At 36.9% G+C, this 17153-nt stretch overlaps 2 protein-coding genes across 5 annotated transcripts in view; both read right to left on the bottom strand.

Moving 5' to 3' along the window:
- Positions 1 to 692: 692 nt before the first annotated feature.
- On the bottom strand, positions 693 to 8420 carry LOC106174819 (uncharacterized). 2 transcript variants are annotated; one of them, XM_013556511.2, is made up of 5 exons: positions 6711 to 8420; positions 4323 to 5347; positions 3693 to 3910; positions 3032 to 3127; positions 693 to 2709 (listed from the first exon to the last, which is right to left on the bottom strand). In XM_013556511.2, the coding sequence occupies exons 2-5, from the start codon at positions 4849 to 4851 to the stop codon at positions 2332 to 2334; spliced, it is 1221 nt and encodes a 406-aa protein (XP_013411965.2). In that variant the 5' UTR covers positions 4852 to 5347; positions 6711 to 8420; the 3' UTR covers positions 693 to 2331. The 2 variants fall into 2 exon arrangements, with proteins under 2 accessions (XP_013411965.2, XP_086852393.1); XM_086996267.1 differs by lacking the exon at positions 6711 to 8420 and adding an exon at positions 5876 to 6665.
- A 1358-nt stretch (positions 8421 to 9778) lies between these two features.
- The window catches only part of LOC106174817 (arf-GAP with coiled-coil, ANK repeat and PH domain-containing protein 2), a 77090-nt gene continuing 69715 nt past the window's right edge, over positions 9779 to 17153 (bottom strand). For all 3 annotated transcript variants that reach the window (XM_086995015.1, XM_086995017.1, XM_086995016.1), the window contains 3 exons: positions 15773 to 15833; positions 15228 to 15277; positions 9779 to 14856 (listed from right to left, as the gene is read on the bottom strand). In XM_086995015.1, coding sequence (XP_086851141.1) covers positions 14685 to 14856; positions 15228 to 15277; positions 15773 to 15833 — 283 coding nt within the window. In that variant the 3' untranslated portion in view covers positions 9779 to 14684. The remainder of the gene's footprint in view (positions 14857 to 15227; positions 15278 to 15772; positions 15834 to 17153) is intronic.

The raw sequence follows: 17153 nt of genomic DNA, 5'->3' as shown, positions 1-17153 counted from the left end.
TGTTCAGGTTTGGTTTGATCTGTTTTATAGTAATTGCAGGAAGTATACACCTTTGGCGTGCCCGCCTAATCTCACAATTTTTGACTATAACAGTATCTTATTACATTATATCTACAGTAAGTTTTATGACATATTTCCTCTAAGAGTGAGTGAGTGTGTTGTGATTCCTTTATTTTTTGTACTGTCTGGTATTTGTGATTTAATTTAAAAGTTTCTAAGATAACTCACAGTTGCCCATTTTATATAATAGCACGTTTTCAGACAAACTGTCACATGCGAAATTGCCATGAAAGAACAGTAAATGACTGAGCGTCGTTATTGGTTGCATGAAACGCTATATACGATAATACTTCCAACGCACAAAAGACGACTCGACAGTTATAGCAGAGATCATTAAATGGGGGGGGGGGGGGGGGGGTTCTCTGTGATAAACAAGCAAGCGAGAAAATAATGCTAATTTAGCAAAACAAATTTCTTACTCGGTGAAAATTAAAAAGAATAGAAAAAATTGACATTAAAACAAGACAGTTCGTTTTTGCCACCTAGCTAGTTAGTTGATAGAATATAAACAGATATACAACGGCATCTTAAAGACGATCTCCATGTGACGAAGTTGCTGTCTTTATCGTTTGCTGTTAAGCGAGGTAGAAAGCACAACTCTTTTATAATTACAAATTATTTATTATTTTTATTACCAAACTTGCAACCCGAGGGTTGGATAATTACAATTATTGCATCATAGTTGAATAAAACCACTAGTGAATAAGAATAAAGGAATATTAAAAGACATGTAAACAAATTTAAAACAAAATAACTAAAATGCAAGGTTAAAAAATGAAATAAAAGTCTATCAGTTACTTTTGAAACTTGTATATCGCACTTATTAAAAAAGTCGTTCATTGATCGTTTGGCCTTAATTTAAGGTCTTTTTAATGTCTCCTGTTCCCTTAATGAATATTTGACATTTTCTTTTGGTTGTAAAAAATAATGCAATCTATGATCCGGTTCATTTGATATCCTAATAAGCAATTTTTTGCATGCATCGAGCCGTCTTTCACTCAGTAGTTCAAGTTTACTATGTTAACAAGCAGCATCATATTCAAGATCAGGATAAATTATCTTAAGAGCTCTTCCTTGAGACTTTTCTACTAGGGCAGTCAATTCATTCATTAACCCAAAGTGCCATATAATTTATTAACTACCTTCCCGTTGGTTCCTGCGTCGCTTTCTTTTTCAGTTCTACCAGTACCTATGCAATCTCTGCCGTATGGTTCCAGATTTCCTAAAGAATGGAGAGAGAGAGAGAGAGAGAGAGAGAGAGAGAGAGATTTACATGGTGTCGTATTGTAAATATGCTATATGTCACTGGTTTGCTGTAGCTAATCAAAGTTAATAACTATATGTCAGTGGACGGCATAGATGATGGGTTTCTTATGAGCTATGAACCATGTTGCCGTGGTAACACATTGCTAGTGCGTGCTGATAATCTACTGGTATAGGGTATCTCGTCAATTACGTTTGGTTTGCGGTAGTTTAACAGTTAAATAACCGTTGGCCTTCAGAATATGAATTTAACACATGCACTGACAGAGTGTAACGAGAGAGAGAGAGAGAGAGAGAGAGAGAGAGAGGGAGGTTGCTTAAGACAAGATGAAATTGAGAAAAGAGAAAAGTTGCTCACAACAGAAGATGACAAAGAAAACAGATATTGGCGTACAGTATTGCAGTTGTAGATGCTTTGTCGTCATAACGACAGGGCAGTCTTTGTTATCATCACGGAGAAAGCAACACTGATGCGTGTAATCTGCAACATTATACATGTACCTTTTGCATAACAAGCATATTTTGTCATTTAAATTTCCTCCGATAAAAGGGAAAACACAAAACACAAGGCACTTTTTTTTCGTTTTCTTTCATAACACTATTTGCTAAACACTCGCACTTTTCAAAATATTTTCGTCAAGGTTAGTGTTTGTTAGGTTTAAACATGTAGTAGTACGCATTCTCATCTGTATGGGGAACGCAGGGAATAATAAACGAACATGGCCGTCAAAAATTATGAACTTTCCGGAAATTGAATTTACAATAAGTAGGTGTATGTACATGTATATAATGCATTCTTTGGAATAATTGACCCGGCCTAATTATGGTATTAAAGAGAATTCTTATTTTTTAATGCAACTGGCACATTAAATACGTTTTCTTTAATTTTTAGCAAAGCAGACAACGCGCGTGCCAGTATGATAATCAATGTTGGCAAAAATGGCCGATGTATACATTTTAAAAACCTAAAAGTATTGCCAAAGCACTTCACCATACACAGGGGTGTAGCTACTGAAGTCTCATGGGTGCTGTATTGGGGCCATCAACTTTATCATACACTCTATAGAGAACCATGGCGATTAATTGTCCTAACAAGCCTAAAGCATAAAATATAATTGACCACGAATATTCTGGCTCCCATGTCAGCGGGGGATACTTGAATAATTCCCACCATATACCATATAAAGGTATACCGACTAACTGCACCATTACTCCATAGGTGGCACCACTTTGGCCGAACTGCATCATGGAGCTGAATAAATATCCCGATAGGAGGAAGGTGACCACGACGATCCACGTCCCAAGGAGGGTTGATTCATGACCAAGGCTGTACGAACATTTTGCACTGCGGATCATGTCATCGTAGAATTCGCTTGAAGAGGAGGTCTAAAAGGATACCAAGTCATTTATGTTTGCTGTTTACATTTATTAAAGATCAAATCCTAGGATAAAAGTGATATTCAATATTAATCGACAGGGATTCGTTTAATATCAAGAAAAATACAATACACCTTTATAAACTTCAATGGAGGGAAAACTTTTCATTAATTATATCAACAATTCTAATTGAGTCAACAATCCCCAGAAAGTATATAAACAATTCTCACTGACATCCCAATCTTAAACACCCTCTCCGAAACATTGTTACAGCAACACTGCTATAATATTAATGCGCACTGATTCGTATTGAAGCGTACTCGGCACCTACCTTCCCAACACTAGGCACGAAATTGGACCAAAAGAAAAGTACTACGAATATCGCAAGAAAGAACATCATCCATGCAAAATGGACTTTGACAAGAACCTGAAAAGAAAGAACAATTTTGATTCAAGGCATATAACAACATGTGCCGTTTGAGTTGTACGTGTCAAGAGCGCTATTATAGATTTGTCGCCCTGGACTTAAAATTTGACCTTATTCATTGTCGTAACCTATTCAGTCACCTTTATTAATGATAGTGGTCTGCAACCAAATGAGATACAGGTACTGGGAATAATTTTTACAAAAAAAAATTGGGAGGGAGGTTCATAAAGTGATAATTTTTCTCTTTTCTGTTATCAAATATCTCTCACTTTTCCTTCAGTCAGCGTCTTGTGAATACCACAGGTGGCAGAAATAGTAAAATTAACCTGCTTGTTGCACTGTGGGCAACAGCTGCCCTCACCCCAATCACCACCCTCACCCTCCCCTCCACCTCCACCCCTGCTCCCACCCCAACCTTCACCTCTACCCACCGCACCATCATCCTCACCACCCCCCACCCCCATCCTCACCCTAACCCACACCCCACCCCGCCCCCACCCTCACCCCCACATCATCCACACCCCAAACATTTTTCTCAGCCCTGGTTTTTAAACCATATACATACCCCTATCCTGTTTATCTCCTTCTCCATGAATGTGAACGCAACGCACAGCTCTAACAGAGCCAATCCCATCACCACGGCCCAGGTGATTAGTGTTGCCGTATTACGAACGTGTGACCATCCGGTTTCTTTATAGTCGAAATCAAATATTTGCGGGATGAGGGAGAGGAAGAGACTGGCGGTACCCGTTGCTATGACAGCCAGGTGGGACAACTGGAGGTCTGGAAACAAAATGTCGATATCTTGTATGGTTTACTTCTTTTAATTGGTAGGCAAGGGTATCGTTTTTACACCGTGTTTCAGATTCTTGCAAGCAACTTTGCTAAATGAACCATGACTTGCAAATGGGATATTTACCAAATATAACTATTTAAAATATTGCGACTGCATAGTTTTAATTTTGAAAAAAAAAAAACATAATTAGTTGCTGGCGTTCATGCTTTGGTTTGAACTACGAAAAACCCTTTGTTAATTAATAGAAGTTCTACTGTCAGGCGTTACATTATACCATCAATCATCTATTTTTAAGATTACATTTTATTTAAAAAAAAGCATTAAATGGAAAAATTAAAACAACCAGCAATGCAAATCTATATTTTAACAACTTTAGGCAGACAATCGAGCCCTACCCACCTTTAAGACCAGTCCACTTTGCAGCCAAACCGCACATCCAAACCATTGGAATCAAGGCCAAGGCGACCACCCCCTTTAGAGTTCTGGGAAGGTGGTTGGCCTCGCAGGCGTACATCAGCAGGAGACCTCCGGTAGCTGCCAGGAAAGCAACCAGAACCACCCTTCTGAAGGACAAAATCGTCGGCACGATCGACACTGCATGCTGAACATACAACTTGGCAACAAGAACGTAAAGCACCATCAGCACGGCGGACCATAAGACTGTATGGGCCACTAGGAAGTACGAATCCCCTCCGCATTCTGTTAAGGATTGATCGACCATGGGGTACGAAACGAAGAGACAGAGGGTGGAAATGACACTGACGATAGTGGTGATGATGTTGTGAGCCCGGGGGGAGACTTTGAAACAGCAGATTTGCATATCAATGTCGCCGGGTTCATGATCACGAGAATTCTCGCGATGTGATGGCTGGATTAGGTAAAGCCGCTCCTCCATCGTGTTCTGCGTATCCGCTGCGTCCATCTCCATTTTTAAAATCTGATGTGTAGTTTCCGTGTTAAACAAAAATATTGCCAATGTTACAGCTACGGTTATTCAAGCCGTTGTTCTAGTGGTCCTTGAAAAGCGTCTTTATTCTCACGCAATTCTCTTGTTGCGCAATTCTGCAACAAGGCTTAACGATGTTTTTACTATGTCAATCGTTTGATTAAATCGGATTGAAAGAGCAGTTTGTCAAATCCGAATTTCAACAACTTCAATGTGTATTTTATATTTTAAAAACCTACCACCGATCTAAATTCCCCGGGGCAAAGTCACGGATTAGATCATTTCTTGATTACGAGAGCGTCGAGTGCCACTTGAGAGACCAATGAGAACATTTAGGCGGCTGGAAATCCTCTATTCCCAATATATGCAATAAACACAAAGCAATACCAGCACATTCGAAGAGAGATCGCCTCTTTTCCGTAGTTTTAAGTCATTTCTTAGGATATCACAGAGAGAAATTCGGGGGCGCATGCAGTGCCTATAATACAGAAACCAGACAATACAATGTATATTTACATGTACATCCCAATCAGTTACGCAGCATTTATCGTTCAAAGGCCGATAATGTTCTGATATCAAGTAGACTTTCACTCCTTTTTATCAATTCTTATCATTACAGACAATACGCAACTGTGATGTTATTATATTATAGTGGTGGAAGGGCCCATTCCCCCTGAAACTATCGTTCTACGTAGATTGATACAAATTCCGTGGGGACTCTCGCTAAATGCAATTCCGGTGGCAATTAATTGGGGCAATTAATTAACATGGTACATAAATTGAAGGACTTTGCCACGTAACACATCAACTCAAGTACGTACCGCAGTCAATCTATCCTTGTTAAGGTGGGGGTTGGAGATAACAAAAGTTATGAATTATAAGTAAGTAGGGCAGCAAGTGGAGAGCCTTTATAGGGGCCATTCACAACGAATTTTATCTACCAAGCCAATGTGCACTAACTTTAAGGGGACGCTCGCTGAATGAAATCAAATCAGCACTGACATACCTCTCTTGATTTTAACGTGCTCGATTAATCACAGCTTTTCCATATTCTACTCAATACCATGAGGTGTGAACGATCCCTTAGACCTACAGTGTGTAACTACTACAATGCAGTACATGTAGGCCTTAGCTCAGATTGAGCTGTCAGTACCCAGAATAATTGGGAAAATACGCGTGTCATTCTGATAATCAGAGTGTGACCATTTTCTTTTTAGTGAAGCATTGAGTTGAATAGGCTATTTTGTTATAAATGCACCCACCCCATCCCTGCATCGTTGGCAGGGGCGGATTTAGACCGTCTTCTGGAAGACGGTCAGATTTTCAAGTTTACATTGTCAGCCATGTAATGTTTTCTGCCGGAAGACGGTCAAAAATGGAAGATGGATCAACAAAGATAATTTGGAAGACTGTCAGAAAATATCTCTAGATCCGCCCCTGGTTTGTACATATATTAAATTGCTTAGATTTGGCGTTTCTAAACACTTCTGTTGTACTAGTACGTTATATTAGTATATCCGGTCCGTATATACTAATATAACGTATATACTAGTACGTTATATTAGTATATACGGACCGGAGTGGTACAAGGGTGCAACAAGGTTCCAGACTTTGTAGAAAAAATAATACTTGTTCACACAGACCTCGTAGCAAGAATTTCTCCAAGCTACACGTAGGTTAATTCAGATAACGTGTTTGCTGTCACGTGGCAATACATCATCATGGGTTTAAACCACTGGTTCCAGGCTAAAATACTCTCTAAACATTTCAGTGTATCCACGCTCGAGGCAGTATAAAGCACAGCAAGACTTAATTGGATAGGCCTAACTCTCTATACATACCATTAATAAGCTACACTACCAATGCAGTAATGTATAATCCAAGCACTGTATATGCATGTGTACTGTCGAAATACACATATCTTATCCCATACACTCCTGCTTGTAGATAGAAGAATGTGTACAGTCGCCGCTCGGGCTGATAAGAGAACAATTCTTTGTCAGCTTTGGCGATGATATCCCTTCCACTATAGCAGAGTATCTACAGTAAAACCGTATCAGTCCTGATTTTGAAACGGGGCTCCGAAAGGGACAGGCTCTGATTTTAGCGGTACAAAAGTGAGACCCGTTTCCAGTGGTGTTTGGTGGATGTACCTTAGCACGACCCAACTCTGCACACTGGCTAACAGAGATTAGCTATCGATAAAAGGGTCCCCCAAGACGGGATAAAAGAGGGCTTAGACGAGGGTTTTATGAGTTTTTATGAGTATTTATAATCAGTTCGAATACTTTGATAGGGTACAATATAAGACAAACGTGAATCTCAACTGGAAAAGCGCGACTTAAAGAGGGTGAGAGGGAATGATAAAATCATAGAAACAACTCAACTGTACCAATTTTCTACAAAAAAAAAAAAAAAAAAAAAAAAAAAAAAAAAAAAAAAAAAAATCCCCAAAAGTCTAGTCAACTGTAGAGATAAAGTACAGTGTCCAACAGCTGACGGGATTTTGAGGAGAAAAATACTGTTGTCGGTTTTGTGATTTTCTCTCGTACCAGGCAGTTATCAAACAGTTATCAAATACATGTATTATAAAGCTTGGTGAAAGTACAAAAATGTAATGTAACGTACCACAACTTTCTCTTAAATGACTTCACTATCTGATTTCATCGGTTTTCGCGTGAAATGCCCAGTAAATTTTTCTGACAGATAAAGCTAAGTTGTCACAACGACGGATTCCTCGGTTTTTCTGGGAGAACGCCAGGCATGCGAGACGGCCCACGTGATACTTTGACTTTTCCAGAAAACAACATCCCTTCGCTACAACTATTTATAATTTGCAGTCTTGTCTTAGACCCCATTCCCAGAGATTAGATCGATCCAACTAGATCGACCTAACTCCCTGGGGGTTCACGCTAAAATAGCTGTCAGCCGAGAGGGCACGAAAGTTAATTACCCCCTTACAGCTTGTACTAGGCGGTACGGACATTTAAGCCGGATTATCTGACAGTAATCTATTGAGACTCCCCACGTGGATATATCGATCTAAAATCTATGGGAATGCGCCCTTAAAGTATGTATGCTGCTTTTGTTTCTTATATGTTTATTCAGTTGTCCGTTGCAAATTAAGCCATCTTTGTATCAAACAGATATAAGTTGTAGATGATTTTGCTCTGCTTGCATAGCTCATTGTTCGTATCTTTTTTCTGCCTAGAATCCCTGGGCTTTGAAGAATTGTTGGTACGATGAGATGGAACATGGTCATGCTTGAATAGAAAGTTTCGACCACAGCTTGCATGCATGTAAACGTTGGCTGTTACGTTTTCTCCACGGAAGACCAGGGTGGTTCGAACTCCATAATGAAAAGGAGCCGAAAGGTGGATAAAACTATCACCATGGGCAACAGCTCACACTTCACATTTTTCAGGAAATTTCTAGATAAATTTTCATGAAACGTTGAGTCTGCTAACAACACCATGAAGCAGAATTCTAGCTTTAGCAGACAACCGGGATCAGGCATGCCAAAATGTTAAACATTTGACGATTTTACTTCGCATGTACAGGTCTACCCAACTATCAGACGCGGCACCTACGGATCCAGAATAAACCGGTATATCAGACCACACTAGCCGTTTTCAAGGTGTGTGTCAGATCGCATTACGGAGTATCAGCCACTTCACCCATTTTGCCTGGCGCGCGATGTTATAGCGATGATCGTAAGCAATACCCGGATGACAGGTAGACCTACAAAAATTGTGATGGGGTAAGATACTCCGTAATGCGATCTGACACACACCTTGAAAACGGGTAGTGTGGTCTGATATACCGGTTTATTCTGGATCCGTAGGTGCCGAGTCTGGTAGTTGGGTAGGCCTGATGTAACTTTTAGATTTTTTTAGACCATGCATGTGCATTACACATATTTTTCAAGAAAATTTGAAAAATCTCTACTTTTTATTTTCTCTACTTATTTATTAATTTTTTTCTCTCTTGTTATTCGGACTATTTCTCTTCCAGCTGTTTAAAGCCTGTTGTTGAAGTGCACATGTTCTTGAATTAATATTTTTACATAACTGTCATTTTGGTGAAAGGGATGCACTGATATGAACTTCGTCAACACAACATGTCACACAAAGCAAGATAATTGAGAGTTTAGATGGAGGAAACGAGAAACGCGTGTTCTCTACGGTCACGGCATGCGGCATCACGATTCCGAGAAAACAGCAGAATAAACGGACAAATATAGACATGCAGAGTGAAATTACAAAGCCCGTGTTTCCTGCAATAATAAGCCTATCGCCCGCGCGCTGTGACTTATGTGACGTTGTTGCAAACAAAAATATTTGGCATAAGCGCACGCGGACGTTCAACTTTGAAAATTATACGCACAACAGAAGCCAGAAAGAAGGGGAATTTGCCTCAATTACCCTCCATTATCTCAATAGCTTACAAAATCGAAGAATATGCCACACAATAATTTTAAATTTGAACGGATTACTTACGGATCCTGTGTAAACAGAGTGCCTATCAACAGCCCTGCATTCAAGATATGTTAAATATATTATTTTGCTTATGCCTGTGGTCATGTTGCGCAACCCGGTCACATTTCACTTCACATTTTACATGGAATCTTAAGATAACCGACACAGAAATTGATTTTTTTCGGGAGAGAGAGAGAGAGAGAGAGAGAGAGAGGGGTACTTACGTATGCCATTAGGCACCCTCGTCTATGTGCCAGTTGACGCTGTCATTTCTGCTCAAAAATTCTCACTGCACAGAAATGGGCAGTGGATTAAAGAAATATCTGTGAATATTTAGTAAGAAAATATGTGGCCTTTGTAGAGGGTATACGTTAAGTGACGTTCTTGACGGATAAGTTTCGGTAAAAAGTAAAAAATAACTGCACACACAGTAGATTTTCTACATTTTTATTCATACATTTGATATAAATTCTCAACAAAATATTACACTTGCAAACTTCAACAGGTCATCAGCAGAGAAATAATCAGGGAAAATGTATCTGACAGGAATCTCAAAAACAAATTATTGGGACACTAATTATATCTTTATGTACCTGTATATATAAATATAACAGAAGGCCAAGATTTACCTCTCTTCAAGTAAACAATAGACGGAAATATGCAACCGTCTATGACTTCGGCGATTTCATACAATACATGTACATCTAAGACGCCCTACATGGCTTCAGAACCATAACTAAAAAATGACCCAAATACAGTAAAACATTAGCCTCCATCTTATATATCTAGCCTTTTTATGAGCCCCCATAACACTCGTTTGCATGATAAACATGCGCAAATGAAATATGAAATGTTTATTTTGATATCAACATATACTCCACTAAATGATAATAAACAGATAGATAAAAAATAACAGCAAAAACATATTGTTCCAATCTCGGTTCTGCACATGTATTCAAATCATAAAAAGTCACTGTGCAAAACACCAAGCAAAGATTGACAAACATTGTTTAATTTGGTTGCTACATGTACGAAAACTGCTGGAGTGAGAGGCGAGGTTTACTGCATCCGTTTCACCACTATAAGGCTTGCTTATGAGCTTAAGAAGGGATTACAAGGATGTGATGCAATACGCCTACTGTACAACAAAATGATTAATCCACAGTTTGACCAAAATCGAGTTTCCGTACGAGTAAATTTCTGAAAAATGATGAACATAAGAGAACGAATGTGGTGCTTCGATCTACACACTGCTTACTGTGTCCGTTTCACCACCAATAGGGTGATTATGTGCTTACAGTATCTTTTACAAAGATGTGAAGCAATAGGCCTACTGAACAACAAAATGATTAATCCACAGTTTGGCCAAGAACGAGTTTCGAACACGTAATTTTCTGAAATTTGACGACCATTAGAGCTATAATGTCGTACTTCGTACAAGCAATCTACTGATACCGTAGTAAGGTAATGAGCTTTCTTCTATGATGATACCTACGTAAATAACTGCATCGAGAATTATTACGTGTTAAATATCTACATTTCATGTTACTGAAACGAACACTGCAAGAAATTTATGGCAGATTACAAAAATGAGATCAGGCCTATGACTCCTTGCAAATTATGCAACGCTTCAGATTAGATAACAAAAAGCAGACGATTATTTTGACCTGTACAATGGATAAAAACTTGCATGCACAGCATACATTACTGATTTAATAACAAGGCACACTGCTGCAAAATTGATATTCCTTTAGATAATTGATAATTGTGATATAAAGTATCAGAAAGAGATCAACAGGTTTTTATACATTTATGATGCTAAAAATTACAAGTACCTGCTTAAGGAATACAGATTCTAGGATTAAATAAGTACTAGTAAGTGTGGCTTGACAGGAAATTATCTATTTTCACTTCTACTATGAATGTTATTGTGCATCATTACAACAGAAAGATGATCTTTTAAGTGACGAGTCTGTTTTGATCATGCTACATTATATTGTTTCACCAAAAATGGCACATTTCACTCAAACATTTTGGTAAATTAAGGCCACCAAGAACACACAAAGTACTATAACTACTACATCTGCTGCAATCACTGATTAACCAGAATGATGTCTCAAAAACAAACCGCCATGACAGGGGCGGATCCAAAGATATTTTCTGACAGTCTTCCAAATTATCTTTGTTAATCAATCCTCCATTTTTTGACCGTCTTCCGACAGAAAATATTAGATACCCGTCAATGTAAACATGAAAATCCGACCGTCTTCTGGAACACCCAGAAGACTCCCTAAATCCGCCCCTGCATGAAGGTCAATTGAAATAATGACAACAAATGAAGCACTGAAAGCCCAAGACACTGAATGACATATATGACTAGAGATCAACTTGATGAAAGAATCAGTTTCAGAGATTGGAGGGGGGGGGGGGGGGGCTTCAGATGATTCACCACAAAAGCAAATCTGAAACATGCACAATGTACCGCTAAAAAATAAAAAAAATAAAAAAACATATTCTGATTGAATGCCCTATGACCAAACAACTAAGAGAGCAGTATGAACTCAATTTTAATAGTGTATATGAGCTATGTGAAGCCACCGTGGAAGTTGTTGTAGATTTTGTGTACAACGTGCATTCTCAGTATTTACGTGTATAATTTATCAGCAGCACTGTGTAATAAGCTTTGTGTACGTTTGTGTGCTTTTTATTGTGCATTACTTTTTGTTATTAATGTTGCCACACTACACGAAAATAAATTACTACTACTGCTCCAGTTTAAGCAACCACAGAGGGTACTCCCAGAAGTGGCGTTTGGGTTTAAATAAAAACTGACCTCCCTTCTCTTGAACCATGCAGCATGGATCTGCCCTCTCACTGACAGACTAAATGACTTATACATATATACTGTAAAGAAAAAATAAATGAAAAAAAAGGCAGCACAAAAACAGGTACAAATACCTCAAACAACTAGCCAGGTAATTGCAATATAAAACTGAGCTGCAAATCCGATAGTTCTGACATTTTCCTTATCATACAGCTTAACTGAGGGATCAATACCTGTTGATAAAAACATACAGAACTAGGCTCCCACTGTCTTAGATTAATATCACCATAATTATTTCAGCAAGCTAAATGTACTTGGCATTTCACAGTGGCTTTGAAAAATCCCCCATCTTCCCCTACATGTACTTATCACTGTTCTCAAAACAAAAAAGATAGCCGAATCACAAATATATATATATATATTAAACAAGAGTTGCTGAGTAACGACAGTGATTGGCATCTTACCAACATACTCAGAGTAACGCAGTATGGCAATACAACAAATGAAGATCAGAGTTTGTGCTACAGACAAGAAAGTCACGGCTATGAATGGGGACCATTTTGAAAAAGGCACAATTTTAGATGGTATAGAAAAAATGAGAATCTACCAGCATGCACACAAGGTTCAATCCCTTATTTACAATTGAAAATGATGAGAACATAATTAGACTAGAAAGATATTTTATGCTGAGTATTGTTAAAAAAATCAGAATCAAAGCCTGATGATAGATGTTCTCTCTAATCACTGACAAGCAAACAATTTGCGCTCATTATAATCCTTCAGTACCATACGAGTGGATTGGTTGACATACAAACTAAATGTCACAGCATGACACATTCTACTGCTACAGAGTCTTGGCCTTTATCTCACATAAATGACTCCAAAATCATTTTGTTTTCATCATTCAGACTCATCTGTTTCTGTCTCTTACTTGGACTACATATACAGCTCTACGTATAACATATTTTAAATAAATTTAGAATAACTTAAACCCTAATCATCATTTAAAATTCAGATCTGGTCCACAGATTATAATAAATACTATTAACAAACTATACTTGCCATTTAACAATCTAATCTTCAATTAACTGGTGTATATATATATACCCCTTTTATCCCAGCATATGTGGTACTCAATGTATTTTCAACTAGAGGGGTAAAACAGGAGAATTCAGACATGTGAAATCAAAGTTTAAAATAAATTCATTAATGCACATAATAAACTGCTGTTGAAAAACATATAAAACTGACATTGGCAAAAACTGATAATTTTTACTACTGTACAGATTTCATTAAAAAGGTCAAAACTAGTTATTAGAGACTAGCAACTTGTTCTTGGCTTCAGTGATTTGGCTGAGTATTTCAAAGATTTGCACCGATTTTGTTCTTAATTTAAAATGAAGGCACAGATGTCTTTGATCAGATTGAAACGTCACATGGCACACACACAAATACCATCAATTGCACATCAAATACAGATTACATTTATTTCAACAACAGTAACAACAGCAACAAAGGGGGGGGGGTATTATTAATTTTTTTTTTTTGTTTTGAAAAAAGCGAACCTTTTTTTAACCATGAAACCTCTGCATGTTCATAAACCTGCACCAAATTTTATCTATGAGTGGGCCATTTTCCAGGTCATTACAGCAGTCTTTTGTACCCCCCCCCAATATGGGCCTGGCAACTATAAGAAAACTTCTATGAAGTTTTGACTATCAATTTCTTTAGTCTTTAGATAGTGCATGTGCCGCATGTGTCTGCAACATGTCATATTCAATATCTATTACATAACAATTATCACCAAACTGATGAAATGATAATATGTCTAAACTATAACTACAATCATGACACTCAAAAAACTTCACTGATTTTATGAAAAAAAATGTCATGGTCATGTCATATCATACAAACATTTTATGACATGACTGCACAAATAAAAAATAACAGTAAGTGTAGTAGCATTTGGATAATTTGTATATGATTATTGTATACTACAGTAGCATATTGCACACAAAATATATGGTATTCCATGAAGACCAAATCAATGAAGTAACAGAGAGCCAGCGGAATAAAAAATCACTGTTGGGTTTCTGTAAAATGGCTAAAATATCAGAACGTACTAAAGAAAAAAAAAAAAGAGAAAAATCCTAAACGAAACAGTCTCCCCTTTGAATAAGTAGATTGTCTCATCATATTAGTTTGAATCTGATTACATAAAACTTGCACAATGTCTTGAAAAAGCTTCGCTAAGCAGGCAGCACCAAAACATATTGCATAATTATTCAAACAAAGAAAGGAGCAAATTCCAATTTCCAATTTTAGTCATCTTCTAGAAAAAATATTATTCCTTAGTAATTTTTACAATGACATCGTACAACAAATAGATCTCAATTTCTCAAAAAGAGCTTGGCATAATCCCATTCAAACATCAGTGGAGAGCAATGGCCTTTGAGAGACCTTAACCCAAACAATGCCACCTTGACCTTGACCTAAATTATATCACCTTGACCTCAGCTGCTTTCACCAGAACCCTGAAAGGAGGGGTTTCTTTTCAGTTTTTCAGGATTATCAGACGCCATATTGGTGAAGTCTCGGAACACATCAGTAAATGTGTCATCGCCAGGGTTCCCGTACAGGCCCTCTGTCTCTCGCATCTCCTCATTTAACTTTGCAAGGCGCAGCCTGATAATTAAGAGTTGAACAACAATTAAAATGTCTTAAATTTTTTTCCAAAGGTCTTTTTTTCATTGTGTATATTCCATGTTACAAAACATCATGTACATTTAGGGTTAAACAGACTTTGACAATACTTATTTACTGTTCAGCAGTGAAAGATGCATGTGAAAACAAATATTTGACCTCTCAAAATGTATCAAATTTGTTGCAGTAACAATTTCTTCAAATCAACAGCTTTAATTATTCACTGTTACTGCAAGTGCAATTATAACCTAGCTGCTGAATCTCTTAATGAGAGTCAAAATATGCAGTGATTGTTGTGACCAGGTGGTGTGTACAAAAAAATACAAAACAGTATTGATGTATAAGTAACTTACAGTGTTACAATGTCGGCATTAGCATCATTCACAGCAATGGTCAGAGGATCCTGAAATATAAAAATTTATTGTTTTACATTTATATGATAATAACCATTATTTCTATTTATACAATTTTAAACTGATTATAAATGATATCCCAATATTGCTTTTTAAAAAAGGAGAAACATCAAGGTCATTCTCAATCAAAATAAATAAATTCCACAAACAAGGGCAAAATGATTTAAACTATTGACAGTAACATTATAATTTTTTTCCAAAATACTATTTACTTTATATTTTCTTAATCATATTTGCACTCTGAAAACAAAAGCAGACTATAGCGCACAAACTGTCAAAGTGCGTAAAGCCAAAGTTTTTCACATCATGTGAATAAATTACAAACTAATGAAATGTATTACGTGTACCATGTGATTTTATAAAACAGCAATGTAAAGTAAAATATGTCATTTGTGACTTAATAAACAACCAATGAAATGCTATCTCATGTCACGTGATTTTATAACTGATCAATATAATTATGTCTATCCTATCATGTGACCTACCATGCCATCAGCATCTACTGCATGTTGGTTGGCGCCCCGTTTAAGAAGCTGACACACTTGACTGAAATAGATATAATAATAATAATAATAATATATTTATTTCAAGTCTAAAATCCATAAAATGTTCAATAGACTGTACAACATAAAATACAAAGAAGTTTATAGATAAAAATGGTTAAGATATATTTTATATAAATAAGAGCTAAACTAACTTAATTAATTGTAATAAACAGTAATTAAAAGTAAAAAATCCAAGGTTTCTTTAAAATTATAAAATTTAAGATTCATGAATAAAATGTCTTAAAAATATGAGTTTTTAATTCCTTTTTAAAAGATTCTTGTGATTCTATTTGTCTAATAAAAATTGGCAACTTATTCCACTCTACTGGTGCAGCTACACAAAATGATATGTCACCATATGATTTTAACCTTGATTTTGGAACTTTCAGTAAAAGTTTGTCACCAGACCTCAGGGATCTTTGAGGGCTATAATGTTTGACTAAATCAGTTATATATGGTGGAGCTAGATTATAAAAAGCAGCATGTGTAAAAACTAAAACCTTAAATAAAATTCTGGCCCTAACTGGTAACCAGTGCAGATGCTTTAAAATTGGAGTGATATGGCAATCCCTAGGCTGTAGCATTAAAAGCCGTGCTGATATATTCTGGATGCGTTGTAATCTTTTGATCTTATCATCTGGACATCCATATAATATAGAATTGCAATAGTCTAGCCTGGAAGTTACCAATGAGTGTATAACAGTAGCAGCAGCAGATTGATTCAGATGTTTCCTTATGGTACCAATATTCCGAATGTTGAATAAACAAGACCTTGTGATGTTGGAGATCTGTTTGTCCATTGAAAGTGTAGAATCAAAGTATACTCCTAAATTTTTTATAGGTATCATTCATATCCATTGCCAAACTACACTGCAAAAGGAAATGTAAATTAAGTGAAACTGACCAGTCTCCCAAGCAAAAAATAGAAAAGGGACAATATCTGCATATCAGGTCTCAACTCATTAATACCTTCATGGACTTTAAATGTTCTAGTTTAATTGACCCCATGGCTGGTGGGGGTCACATAAAAGTAAAGCCAAGAAGTGAACCTTTGAAGTGAGATAAATCAGTAGAAGTCCAGTAAAGTATTTTGCCCGTTTAATAAAACAGAAACCAATAGCTTTTGCTTTAAAAAAAAAAAATGCACAGCCACCACCCCCAATCTGAAGAACAATACAACTTTAGGCTTAGAAAGCTAAAATCAGAGATCTTTATAAAATAAACTTAGGCTTCGTTCACATGCAATGTCTATTTTCTAAATTCTATTTTCTATTCGCGCTATCTTATGATCACGGTCTGTGCACTGAATATCCCGCCGCGT

Source organism: Lingula anatina, chromosome 9 (assembly GCF_051362555.1).
Source record: "Lingula anatina isolate TDL-2025a chromosome 9, LinAna3.0, whole genome shotgun sequence".
Lineage (NCBI taxonomy): Eukaryota > Metazoa > Brachiopoda > Lingulata > Lingulida > Lingulidae > Lingula > Lingula anatina.
Note: the sequence above shows the minus strand (reverse complement) of the source record. Positions and strands in the feature narration are given on the sequence as shown.